Source organism: Rhopilema esculentum, chromosome 11, assembly GCF_057945365.1.
Source record: "Rhopilema esculentum isolate cy_ngs chromosome 11, ASM5794536v1, whole genome shotgun sequence".
Lineage (NCBI taxonomy): Eukaryota > Metazoa > Cnidaria > Scyphozoa > Rhizostomeae > Rhizostomatidae > Rhopilema > Rhopilema esculentum.
Window position 1 is genome coordinate 6,154,764 of NC_142825.1, and position 13,603 is coordinate 6,168,366.

At 35.7% G+C, this 13,603-nt stretch overlaps 2 protein-coding genes across 2 annotated transcripts; one reads left to right on the forward strand and one right to left on the reverse strand.

Moving 5' to 3' along the window:
- Nucleotides 1-97: 97 nt before the first annotated feature.
- LOC135693546 (ubiquitin-related modifier 1) lies at nucleotides 98-6,361 on the reverse strand. The gene is made up of 5 exons (XM_065212078.2): nucleotides 6,238-6,361; nucleotides 3,854-3,924; nucleotides 2,651-2,732; nucleotides 924-972; nucleotides 98-258 (listed from the first exon to the last, which is right to left on the reverse strand). Exons 1-5 carry the CDS (start codon nucleotides 6,276-6,278, stop codon nucleotides 190-192), a joined length of 312 nt encoding a protein of 103 aa, XP_065068150.1. The 5' UTR covers nucleotides 6,279-6,361; the 3' UTR covers nucleotides 98-189.
- On the forward strand, nucleotides 6,229-8,551 carry LOC135693545 (large ribosomal subunit protein uL29). Its single transcript, XM_065212077.2, has 3 exons — nucleotides 6,229-6,381; nucleotides 7,815-7,951; nucleotides 8,291-8,551. The coding sequence occupies exons 1-3, from the start codon at nucleotides 6,379-6,381 to the stop codon at nucleotides 8,520-8,522; spliced, it is 372 nt and encodes a 123-aa protein (XP_065068149.1). The 5' UTR covers nucleotides 6,229-6,378; the 3' UTR covers nucleotides 8,523-8,551.
- The last annotated feature ends 5,052 nt before the right edge of the window (nucleotides 8,552-13,603 follow it).

Sequence of the window (13,603 nt, forward strand, 5' to 3'; positions counted from 1 at the left end):
AAGAAATTTCTCTCCATACAAACTTTGTGTAATCCTATTACAAACTTTTCAGTCCTGTTGACGTTGTTCGAAGAAATTGAGGTGTCAAAGTATCTCCTTCTTACTGAAAATCACTGGTTAGATATTCAAATAATCTTATTACATATAGATGCACAAATACCGAAAATTACAGTAAAAACTACCAAAATGCTATCCTCCATGCAGGGTTGAAATAAATGTTATAGTGTCCTTCGCCTGAATTTCATAATCAAGTTCACCCTGTAAAGAAAGGCAGAATTATGAGACATAATCTTTATTATCAGAATTTTTTATTAAAATTCCTCTTCAAAAAAGGATCAACGTCAAACAATAACATTTCCTTCTTTTCTTTCATTCTAAACGGAAAACAAGCAAAGTCACTTGAGAAATCTGAATTGCCAAGAAAACGGACACGAAACCAACAGGTCAAAGATATGAAAGTGGGGGATTTCTGAAACAGGAAACAAATCGCATTCAACTAATAAACAGTGACACTGATGGTCTTTTAAGAAGTGATTTAACTAAGAATACTTCATGTCTCATAAATTAGCTAATTCTAGTTCCAAAATTAATGGATAACAGGTGTTCCATAAATTGTGAAGGATATTTGTTACTTTCAAAAACTCCCGGACTACATGTGAATCTCACACACAAGAAACTGCTACCTTATCCTGTTAAGATAGACGAGGTCAAAGATACCAGTACTCTCAAATAGCAATTGTGGGAAGAGGAAATAATGTTTTCTAAATAGCGTTTTCTAAGCAATTGTGGGAAGAGGAAATAAACAGGATCTTTTCAAGAAAATAAAAATTTCGGTTTTTGACAACGGCTTTAGAACTTTGTAACAAAACCAGTAAATTGGTATTTTATTCAAATTTAATTTTGTATCTTAATTTAAAACTAACCACAAGTTCCCAGTCTGCATCATTGACTAGCACCAGTATGCCAGGACGTCTGCAAATGAAAAAAGAATTCGTTTAAGTAAGTAAGTAAGTAAGTAAGTAAGCAAGGAAGCAAGTAAGTAGCTTCATTCTGTTCTTGATTTGCTGCCTGACGCTTCATAACAGAGCTCAAAAGCATAGCATAAACTTACCCAAGGGTATTCATTGATTTGGTATGTACAGTCCAGTTCCGCTATCTCGAACTCGCACGTGAAATGAAAATTTGTTCGACATAGCGGGATTTCGAGATATCCGGATTTGCAAAGATAATTTTCTTTTTCTCAGGGCAAATGAATTTAGTTCCTGCGTGGCTGTGGTGAATGGCAATTGTGTAAACTTTGGAGATGGCAAAGGAGTGCAAGTCCCTTGCAAGTTAATAACTTTCAAACAACCTAAGTTTATGTCTGAATTAGAAAAATAAATTAAATTCTTATGATAATTAAAAGCTGAAAGTTTTTTTCACATTTTGTTCGAGATAACCGGGTGTTTTTCTTTCAAGAGTATAAGACTTCGTTTGGGATTGCAAATAGTTCGAGATAAGCGAGTTCGAGATAAAGAGTTTTATTTCTATACCAAACGGAAGGAAATGGGAATTTGTTTAAGATAGAGAGTTTTTTGAGATAACCGAGTTCGAGATAGCGGGATTCGACTGTATTGAATTCCTAGTGTTATTGTGTAGTTTTTCCAAGTCAGAGGTGGGCAACCTTTCTATAAACGGGCAAAAACAATCAGCTAGCCTTGGTTTATAAAGAAAAAGACTATTATAAGCTCAAAAAAAGAAATTTAGAAAAAAAGGAAAAAGTCTGTTTGTCCTTTCGTAATGATAACTTTTTACCTTGAATTCCAGTTAAAACTATAATTACAAATCTCACTATTACATCTAGGTAACTTGTAACTGGCTAGCCTGTTTTCACAAAATAAAACTATTACAATCGTAGTAATGAAAAAAACGTTAAAAGGGGAGTAGCTCTAGGTTAGTTATTCCAGGTTTTACTTCTACAGCAGAATAAACAGTATGTGGTGGAATGGAGATGCTTGAAAATTTGGGGATGAGATAACGTTTCTGTTGATGATCAATGGACAAAGAGTCACACTTGTCGATGAATGAGCTGCAGGAGTTGCCAAAGATACCAAGTAAACTGATGGAAAGATTAACAAACGAAACTGATTTAAACTGACGGTTTTAGTCAGAAAAGAGGGTGGCATATTTCTTTCTGTTAGCATTGCAGAAATTCTTTTCAAAGCTTATGGTTAGCTCTTAAATGTACAGACAGTTTTCCTCGGTTTTGAGAAATAATAATAATGAAAACTTTTGACTTCAATTCAATTACACTGCAATTACAAACCTCTCTATTACATAGGTAGTTTGCAACTGGCTAGTCTGGGTTTACAACATAAGAGTATTACAGTTATAGGTGCAAATAGGAAAACTCAACAAAACAACCAAAATTAAAAAGGGTGTAATTCAGGGTTTGGATAAATCATCCTTTTCACCCAAAAAAAATTATGACAAGCTTTTATCATCTTGCAGGCCACAACAATTCTCTTCCTGGGCTGGATTTTGGCCCAAGGGTAGTAAGTTGCCCACCCCTGCTCTAAGTAAACAGCAACCAATCTCTGGAATACAGCAATGCATCAATACTTCTAGGTGAGAAAGACTTTGAAGAAAGCAACTCCACTATCATACTTACACACTGTCACCCTGGATGAATAATTCAGGTCTTTCTTTGAGGAGATTTTCTTTTATCCAAATAAGAAGCTTTCTAATATCCCCTAAAACAAGGCAAAAAGCTAGCAAAAAACTTGAATTTTGAACAAAGCTAAATTCTCAAAAATTTCAACTTTTCAAAACGAGATAAATCGTTTTTAGAGTAAATCAGGTTATGGTATGTTGCATTCTAATTGGACAATCTAACAACACAAATTCATTTGATTGGTTGAAATTTAACATTAAAAAATCTTGCAGTGGAAAACATTGTTAATGTGTGCAAGGCCTGTACATATAAAAGAACCTTGTTAAGAACCTTTTAGACTGGAATTTAAAATAGCAGCCTGTTAATTAAGAACCTATTCAGGCTGCCAGAAAAAATCCTAGGTTCTTTTATGTGGGTTTCTACTATACTCTTTTTACGGCATAGCTTTTTGCAGTTATCCTTCTTTTGAAAAAATGGTATGTTATAACTTAGAAAACAACAAACTGCAAGTACATGCAACTAAAAAGATTATCAAAAATTGTACCTTTAGACATCTAAAGAACAGGTTTATAACTACTTGAATAGTTTTCGCCCAAAACAGGAGTTTCATACTTTTAGGCAAAGTTTTAAACAACTAAATGGGCATTGCCTGCATTTGCTAATTGAGAAAAGGCCAAGGCTGTCAAAAATTTGCGATACCCATCTTTTTTGCCCCCCCCCTCCCCCTCCCATTTCAATAAAAATTCAAATGTCTTGGAAAGAGCTAAGAGACATAACACATTCTTTGAAATCAAGCTAACTTCTTTTCAACTTCATTAATTTCCAAATTGTACTACACAGAAATAATTTTCAAAAATGTACAAAAAGCTATGTGTTAAGAAAAAAATCTTTAGCTATACATAACGATATGGAACTCTTTACAAAACGTCTTCTATTAGGATGACCTCCGGGCATCGATTCCTAACACTATGCTAGAGTATTTGGTGACAATACCTTACAATCTTTAAAAATGCACAGGCATAAAAAACATAGTATACAGGAAATTCCACAAAAACAGAAACAGTATTTCAATATTGATCAATGTTATATAAAAAGAGGCTTCTTTGGTAATCTCTGTATACAAGTAGAGAGAAAGCTTCATATGAAGAACTTCAATCAAATAAGGCAAAGCAACATTTTAAAAAGTTCTTACAAACATACATTTTGTTGAGCCTTCGGGTAAACAAACATTATGCTTCTTGACTTTGTTGAACAGGAGCTCAGCTCCACCACTTCAAATGAAAAAACAATTTAAAATCAACATCAAGATATCGCCAAATTCTAAAATTGGCATATCGTTCTAAAAATAATTTGGTCCATCCATCAAAATTAATTTTGGGGTGGGAAAGGGCCTTATAAGTCTAATCCTGTTGGTGCTGTTACAACCAACTGATGTTTTGCGTGCCAAAATGTGAACAGGGGTTAGTATCGTCAACTGGAGCGACAGAATAGGGATTCTGTGCTGGAGCAATCTTAATTTTAATGAATGCGGTCGCAAAAGAGAAACTTTCAATTATTATAAGGGAAATAGCAGAAATAGCATCTGTGTGTCTCATTCTGCTTGCAGAATGAGAGTGCACTAGCTTTATTAGCATACAGTGACCACAGAATAGTTCATTCCTATTCTATTTAGTGATTAGGGCTGTCCAAACCTTCAGATATTCCTATTCGGTTATTCGGCTTTAAATTTAACGAATATTCGGTTATTCTGCGAATATGGGTGTGGCGGGGTGGTGGTGAAAAACTGCAATCTGAAAATTTATTGCAATTTAACCAAGCTGTGAATATAGTTAATCAGTCATTACTGTTTGATAAGTCAAAACCATTAATTTTTTGTTTACCTATTGATATTTCCTGTGTTTTACGTAACTTCAAAGGGAGTGCTGCAAACAAGGGCGGACACTTGATCAAATATTGGGGGGGCAAGCCTATTGTTTTAATAAGATGATGTCACATTTCCCATTGTTCTAGAACAAAATACCATTGTCCTCTAAAGTATTGGGGGGGCGGTCCCCCCCTCTTCCCCCCCAAGTGTCCGCCACTGGCTGCAAAGCAATTTTTAAAACAATTTTTTGTCAAAATAAATGTTTTCTCGAACCTTCCCTAGCATTAGTCGCCCCTAATGGCCAGTAAGTCAGTACCAAATTAACGAGAAACCATAGTTGTAAGTTTTCGAGAAGGGTTGTTTTCCAACCATTTGTGAAATGAAAAGCTTTCTAGCACTGGCTTCGACACAGGTTGGGAAGTGGAGAAAAGGGGGGGCAAGGGAAAATTTAACACTCACAACAAAAGATTTTTTGAAAAGTTATATTATTCTGCAAAATAGTGGTAGGGCCATAGCCCCCCGGCCACCCTTCGTAGGAGGCCCTGTAGCACAAAAATTTCCTGAGGAAAAGCCCCATGACCCCCACCTGCAACCCAGGCTCCACTCCCCCTGCCCCCTTCCAATCTTGCTTTATTGGCTTTCTAACTATTTCTTGGGTTTGCGATTTTCGAAGAAGGCCTGTATCCATGAAACTCTCTTGAAGATTGAAGATAGGAAGTTGCCTTTCTCATTTAGAACAATCCTTGCTATTCGACCAGTCAATGCTATTCGATCAGTCCCAGCTATTCGAATAGTCAATGCTATTCGATCAGTCACGGTTTTTCGAATAGTCATAGCTATTCGATCAGTCACGGTTATTCGAATAGTCAACGCTATTCAATCAGTCACGGCTATTCAAACAACCATTGTGGACCTCCAACAGTGAGGTTATTCGCACTATTCGTCTCCAACCGAATAATCATACATCTCGAACTATTCGCTTGTAACCGAATATTCGCTTTGGACTTTAGCTAACCGAATAGTGAAACAGGTAACCGAATACCGATTATTCGACCTTCGGTGGACAGGCCTAGTAGTGACCATATGGGCAAATTAGCGGATGGGAAGAACAATTGTTTTGAGGGCAATAAGTAGTCAAGTCACATGTCTTATTTTTACATCATTCATTGTTACTGGATGTGGAAGATTTTCAAAACAACGGAAAATTGCTTGAATGCACAAAGGGAGCGTCAGGAAGTCAAAATCGAATTTGCTCCGCATGTATAAACCTCTGTTCGCGCTTTTGGCGTGCAAAACATCAATTGGTTGTAACAACACCAATAGCATTGCCCCAAAATTAATTTTAAATGATTGACCACATTATTTTTTGAATGATATGCCGACTTTTATATGTTTTAAAGGGTGTTCATCGGCTTAATGGGGATTTTATGGCTTGTTCTTGGGGTGTTCTTGGGGTGTTCTTGGGTTCTTCAGCCTGTTCTTGGAGCATTCAGTCTTTTAGAAATGATGATCAAGATATTCAAGGCAGTTCTATCATGCATATACCAGAAAAAATATCAAATGGTAATGCAATACACAATTGTAGAAAAGCTTCTAAATCTTGAGAAACTGTATGAGTTACTTATCTGTCTAAACTTCATAAGAAGATATTCTTACTGGCTGCAAAACAGTTCCATATGTCAATCTACTGACTTATATGATAAACATACAAGATTCTTACCTGAATTCTAAACAAATTTCTACTCTACCACCTTCCGCCATTATAACTTTCACGCTGTTGTTGTTGTTGCTGTCAACACTCGGGTCTCGTTCCCAGGCCTCGTGCTTCTGTTCACTCTCTTGATTATTCTCGGCTGTAAAAATGGTGAGTGGATAACACTACTAGCATGAATATCCTCCCCGATCACGTACAATCGTTTTCAAATATCTATATTATAACCGGTTAGGTGTTAAATGGTCTTTTTTTAATCATGCTGTAAAACCATTTTTCGTTAAGATAGGTATTTTTTGCAAAAAGGACCCCAAACTGTTTAGGCCTAAATTGTAGTCAAAGGTCTATACTCAGATATGGAAGCCTTAATCGTTTCAATCATTTGCATTTCAGATTCGTTTTGAATTTTTATATTACGTTGAAAAATTTGTATAATGTAATTTCCAACCTTTTGTCAATAAATTTTCAGTCACAAATAACCTTAATGTTTGAGTCTACAGCTTGAGCTTGATATTGCATAGAAAAAGTGAAGATTGAAGATTATTAAGTTACTACAAATTGCTTTGCAACTATTTGCGCTTTTGATTTAATTGAGCGCTATAAAATGTGGTTTAGTCGCTTTTGCTTTTTGTAATTCATTTAGATTAGGTTTAATTCAAAGTAAAAACATCATGGATTGCACATGTGCATGAAAAATTAACTGCTCCTGAGGATTAAAAATAATAAAGCTATCAAGTTTTCGTCAGGCAAATGTCTTGTGCTGTAAACTCCAATTATAGTCACAGCATATGTTTCTATATTAAGCAGAGTGTTACTGCAAACAGAGCTAAATTGAACAGTTTGGATATTTGGGCCTAGATATTACTGACTGTAGCCAGTATAGTAACTTTAAGCAGAATGATTCTAACCTGAGTTTTCTATACATGATGAGTTTCCATTCAAGCCTTTTCCTCTTCTCGTTGTTCTTGTCAAAATTGCTGCTGGGGTTGTCAGCCTGTTTAAACCAAGATCCCTTAGACAATAATGTTTAACTTGTTTTATATAATGGCATTCTGAAAAAGAAGACATTTTGCCTATTAGCAAAATTTTGATTGGTTTCAATTAAATGAAAACAGTGGCCAACCTTGTCAAGCTTCAAGCAAAACAAGGGTCAGCTTAGATAACAGTGGTCTCAGATATGAAAAGATTCACCTGATTTTATGTGCTGCCCGACTATAGATATAGTAAATACTTCACTTGGTCAAAGTCAAACTTCAATTTACTGTATCCAAAAGCAACAATTATTCCACTAAGGCAAACTACTCAACATACATTAATAAATCAATATGATATATATATATATATTAGATATACATAAATATAGATATAAGTTCATGCAACATGGACTGTTGGTACTGCCCAGTCCACTGTGCATAGATCTTGAGCTCTTAAATATATGTATATTATATGCTTAAATTCTTAGATAATTGTGACAAGATGTATATACATCTTTCGATCACTGACTTGGAGATAAGTGAATTTATATTAAATGATTTTGACCCATTCATATATTATAGTTCAAACTTCTCAATGTCCTTTTTCCATAGGCAAAAGTCAAAGCACATGAGCTGAGAGGAAAGAAGAAGGAAGACCTTCTTAAACAGTTAGATGAATTGAAAACTGAGCTGCAGCAACTCTGCGTTGCAAAGGTCACAGGAGGACAGCCATCAAAGCTCTCCAAAATGTATGTTTATGCTTGGATTGAGGTGGTATTAATCAATGATAAATCAAATCATTGTTGTGTCTCAAGTCAAAAGGCATCTCAGTTTAATAAACTTTTTGAATTTCTTTGTTTAAGCTATCCAGCAAGAGTCACTGAGCTAGACATAAACACCAATGCAAAGCAGCTGAAAATAGTTATTTAAATTATTTGCTTTGAAGTTGTTTATATATCTTCTGAACTGTGCGGGTGTGATTTATAATTGTTTGCCACATTTTATGGAAAGTGTTGCTAAAACAAATTTTCTTTGCGAGAATTTATGATGTTGGCAATTTTGTTTGATGAAGTTTTTTTTGTTTACAGCAAAGTTGTCAGGAAATCCATTGCTAGAGTGATGACTGTTGTTAGTCAGACTCAGCGAGATAACTTGAGAAAGTTTTACAAGAAGAAGAAGTACATGCCACTAGACCTGCGCCCAAAGAAGACCAGAGCCATGCGACGTGCCCTGACCAAGCATGAAGCCTCATTAAAAACCCTTAGACAAAGGAAAAGGGACCAACATTTCAGCCAGAGGAAATATGCTGTAAAAGAATAGATTTAATGAAAAGGTTTGATCATTTTGAAGGTTGTGTTTTTTTACTTGTGAACCTCAACTAAAAAGCTTAAACCAGAAAGAACAGAATTATTTGCAAATTCATGAACTCCAGTTAAAAAATGAGTCTGTTCAGGTTGAGAGGACTAAGTTTTCTCAAATCTTTCTCAAAATGCATAGAAGAGCAGAAAATGTTGCTTTCTGCAAATTTTAAATCAATCAAACTGAATTATGGTGGGCTTGTTGCTGGTTTCCTAAGTTAACTTGCTATAAAACAAACAAATTGGTAGCATTAATTGGCTATATTATCCTAGTATGTCCAGTCCTAAATTTATATTTAGAATGGACAGTACCCCAAGTAGAAATGAATTTGGCTATTTTTTGGAATGTTGTTGGCATGCTTGGTGGGTTTCGAACCTTTAATAAAAGAAACTGTCTGAAATGTGATACATTCTTAACGAAAAGTTTATGGTAAACATTTACCAACAAAAGGTGAGGGTTATGAATAATAATTAAATTGTTTCATGAGTTGAACAAATTATGCAAGATTGAAATTATACTAAAGAGATACCCGTTGCCAACTGTGCTGAAAAAACAAACTCAGACCTGTGAAATATTAGTGACCTTGGTGGACTTTATGTAAAAAACAATATCAATGGGCCTTTTATTTAGGACTAAATGCTGATGCAAAGGAAGAAACCAATGAACTAGTGATAAATCTTATTTCTCAAATTCAGCAAATTTTATGTTTCCCCAGACAGGTTCTTGATATATTTGGGTAGCATTAAGAGCAATGTCACTGAAATCCCTAACATTGAAAATACACCTTTTTCTTATCATACAAGAGCTGACCCTGAGGAGGTACCTCCATCTCGCTGCTATTTCACAGTGACTCAGCACTTCATCAAAGTGTTCATTTTGCATATCAATCTTCTCAAAATCCTCTTGGTAGAGAATCTTAACTGTTGGTAACACTTGGCATTGTAATATGAACGCGACATTGTCAAGTGCAGATAACTCCATTCAGTTGGTCTTAAATTAAGTGACCCTTTTGTCAAACGACGTCGTTTGAAGCCAGCACCCTATAGCTTGTTTGTTTCTTTCATGAAATAGAGCAAGTAATCAGAACGTTTAAAATCGTGCTAGTTATTATGAGATCAAAGCATCAAAGCAGCTCAGGAAGTAGACGTTGAATCAAGCACAAAACGCCTCAGCGCGGTCGGTTATCGGCATGGAAATTCAACTGTAGTTATCTACATGCTTCTTCCTTGGCATGCAACAATCTTTTGATTTTGGGATTTGTCGAAAAGAGTTATCATCATTTCACTGTTCGCATTAAGCCAGAAGGTTTTCCACCCCTATTGAAAAGAATGTCCGGCATATTTGATTGAATTCAATTTTTTATTAAAAACATGTAAGTTCTTGTGAATATAATGTTGCTAAGTTATCAGCCCGTTTACTGTAGACAAATGTTCCATTTTCCCCAAGATTTGACAATAAGGCAGAGAAACTACACTTCCTCATTTTCGGCGAAAACTTAAAGATCATCCTATCGGCCTTTTATTATGGCGTTGAAGGGGCCAAAGTTTTGCAAATTTGTACCAAAGGCGGCGTTATATTTCAAACCCTTGTTTTTTCCATTGCCAACCAAATTTAAATCTTTTTTGGAGAAACACTAATTATTCGATGCCCAAGCCAAAAATTGAGCTAAAGTCATACCCCGTTATGTCGTACCAACTATAAATCAGACTTTCAGTAAATCGGACTGACTTTCATTTTCCATTTAGATTTTCCTACCTTTTCAAAATTACAAAACATAGCAAACAAGACGAACAAATAGTGATCTTATTTTAACGAAATTGAAGGGAATTCTGCCCCTGATATCGAAGATTGCGCTGAAACCAAAGAAAAGAGACCTAAATGGTAATGAGAGTCGTAATGGTTGTGATTGGCTATGGAATGTCAAGAAATGACAAAAAAATATGTAAATAATTTCCTTATCAATTTTCACCTTTCTTACCTTTTGAGCGGCTGAAAATGTGGGTCAGTGTTAAACAGGGTCGGCATTAAACAGGGCCAATTTATAAGCTTCTCTCAGCTGACATTTGGCCGCAAATGCTGTAATTTTTGATAATTTTTGATAATTTAAAGTACGAAGTGATAGGCAGTATATTTATTTTCAGAGACTCCCTCGTCAATTTATAACTTGATAGCCTATCTATCGTTTAAAATTGTTACTTAATTGTTTGAAATCTTCATGGTGTTATGTGCCTAGCTTGGTATCCGTGAGCTAGGTTTTCTGATACTCCACTGATTCGATAGTATCGTATTTTTATAATTTTAGAGAATATTGAGAATTTTGAGAGCTACAGGTAAGTTGGGAAGGTTGATCGGCCCAGCAAAGTTTTTTTCTGCCTGAAGTGGTGTGGAGCATCAAACTTAATCATGAAGATATCTTGCCCACATTGTGGCCTCTAGCTACATCCTGTCAGATATTTTTGCCCTTTATCGGATGCACAACAAATATCCTTGCGCTATTTTTAAAGAATAGATTCCTTGTTTACAAGAAGTCAGGAAAGAGCTTTATTTCTGTCCTTTTTCGACGACAGAAATTTTTTTGCAGATAAACATTCAAGGCTCTACCGAGAAAAGCGTTGCCATTTTGCAACCCTAACAAACCATGCAAGTGGCAAATACCCTAGCCTGCGCCGCAGACCCAATCCTCCAAAGAGAATAGGATTGGTTCTCTTTGGAGGATTGGGTCTGCGGCGCAGGCTACAAATACCCTTGTGTCAGAACATGTTGAGGTCGGCCCCCTTTACAGAGCTAGAGCTAAGACACCCCTGCACGAGAACTAAAGCTACGACATCCCCAAATACTTCAAACTTTTATTTTTTAAAGCTCCCATTACAGCAAAAAATACTGATACTGTTAGGTGATACCGCATTTCCCTGTATTGAAGTCCACCCTGTATTCAAGTTCCAGAATCAAGTTCATGGGCATATTTTTTGATAAGTTGAAATTAAAAGCAACAAATTTTATTTTTCTGATCTTTTTTCCTAACTACCGGCTCTAAGCTGCATCTTTCCAAATCACAACCTCACTCGCGGGACTTGATTATTTCATCAAGAAGTATTCTCGAAATTGGCTAGCATGCGAGGTAGTACGGTGTATTTTTTATTAAACTGAAAGCGAAACTTTCGATGTGCAATATTTTTACACGGTATGGCACGTGCCTGGGCTCGTACCTCTTCGGTACGCGGTCTGTTGCAGGTGAAAAGCAGCCGTAATCCACGTGCCAAGACTCAACACTGTGACAACAATTTCCGTCTTTCCACCCACTAGCAGAATTTTTTACTACATCTGTTTTGCAGAACATTGCCTCCAATTTTGAATTCCAAAAAGGTCTCAACGGGGGCGATGAATGGCAAATAGTCAAAGAGTGATTTCATGCTATATTTTTAGCTTCGAAACTTTGCTGAGTAATGCTCCAAATGCAGATGTAGTTCAATCCCACGACCTTTATATTTGTTGTCACGTAAACAAAGTTCTTTTCTATTAAAGAACCATCTGGTTCTGGAAATTGTTCCGCTTTCCCTCCCTCTCGTGGGATTATTCAATTTATGTGTTTACATTTGTTTACATAGTATGGTTTAACTAGAAAGGAGTGGTTTGAGATGAAGCATGATGTAATCTCGTTCTGTGAACTCTAATATAACATCGCATTGTCTAATGGAATCTTTAAGCCACAACTTCAAATTCATGTTTTGCGTTTTACGAAAATTGCGGAACTTATTTGTACAGACGCGAAATTTGAATAAACCTCTTTAAAAAAAGAAGATTATGTTTGATAGTAAATTTCATTATATCCTGGACTTCATAACAGGAGATTTTCAGAAATGATGCTGATTATCATTGTTAGAAGAGTTTCGATTTCCACTTAGCATCAGAACCAATAGCGCTTATTATTGAACTTATAGAAATGGTTTCAAAATATCAAAGAATTCATAGGACTTTTAGGAAATGTAAGCTTTTACTTACGGATATACATCGGTAGTTTTTCACTTCATAATGTGGGTACAAGGCAGGAAATGCTTTGCTTCAAAACCTTTGAAAGTCTTTAGGAAAATTTCGTGCTCTTTTTATCCTGTGCAGGCCCTTATATGCGGGTTTTATTAACACTATTAAGTATGGGTACAACTATACAAAAAGCTATGTTTTTGTTTGATTGTGTACTGACTCAAATTTGTCTCCGACCTTTGCAACTTGTAATGAAATTTAACAACGTGTCAGACGAGAGAAAGAGAATGAGCATTAATTAGGCTTTTGGGAAATACGTCCTTTTCGCAAGGCATCAGTTATATTAGTGTTGAGAATGGTTCTACGCGATGCATCTTATTAAAACTTGGTTATTTCCTAAGTTCATCACTTTAAAAAAAGTGTTACTTTAAAAAGATTAATGTTAGTTTTTCGAAGTTTATTTCTTCTGAAGTTATTGGGGAAGGATGTTTGTCTAACCCAATTTTCAGTAAGTTCCCCTCGTTTTGGGGTTTGTATAGAAAAGTCTTCACAGTCTTGAGACATTCCTGATAAAATAGAAACTAAAATGCTAAAGCAGTCCAATCCTTGAAAAAACTGGATTCTGAAATGCTTGTTGTAGACTTTGCTCCAAGGAAAACGGACTTGGTTTAACACTTTTGAATGCTTTTAATTTTTTTTTAGATATTTGATTACAACTTTGGAGAATCACTTTATACTCGCAGAGATTCCTCGCCTTACACAATTCAGGATTTAAACGTTAGTGAAACTGTGATGGAAATAGACAGTTGTAGAATATCGTCAGCCACCTGTGACGTTGAATAAAGAGAAATTGCCACGTAAAAATGCCATGGCTTTTTCAAACACATTTACAAAATGGGTGTTTTTCCAAATTCTTAGGGGTGTGATCAGCAAAAATATCTTCTTCTTTGGCCTAACAATCTTCCAAACCTGGCTACGCCACAGTTAGAAACCAATTTTAAAAAATGGGCGTTTCCATCATTTACCAGTGACCTGAAAGGGCGTGGCACCAAAATTAGTGTCTA

Excerpts from the sequence above, each read along its gene's own strand:
- LOC135693546 (XM_065212078.2), bottom strand. The coding sequence starts at position 6,278 with ATGGCGGAAGGTGGTAGAGTAGAAATTTGTTTAGAATTCAG. Across the intron at positions 3,925-6,237 it reads GAAATTTGTTTAGAATTCAG|TGGTGGAGCTGAGCTCCTGT; the intron begins GTAAGAATCTTG and ends TTTCATTTGAAG. Across the intron at positions 259-923 it reads ATGCAGACTGGGAACTTGTG|GGTGAACTTGATTATGAAAT; the intron begins GTTAGTTTTAAA and ends CTTTCTTTACAG.
- LOC135693545 (XM_065212077.2), top strand. Across the intron at positions 7,952-8,290 it reads CCATCAAAGCTCTCCAAAAT|CAAAGTTGTCAGGAAATCCA; the intron begins GTATGTTTATGC and ends TTTTGTTTACAG.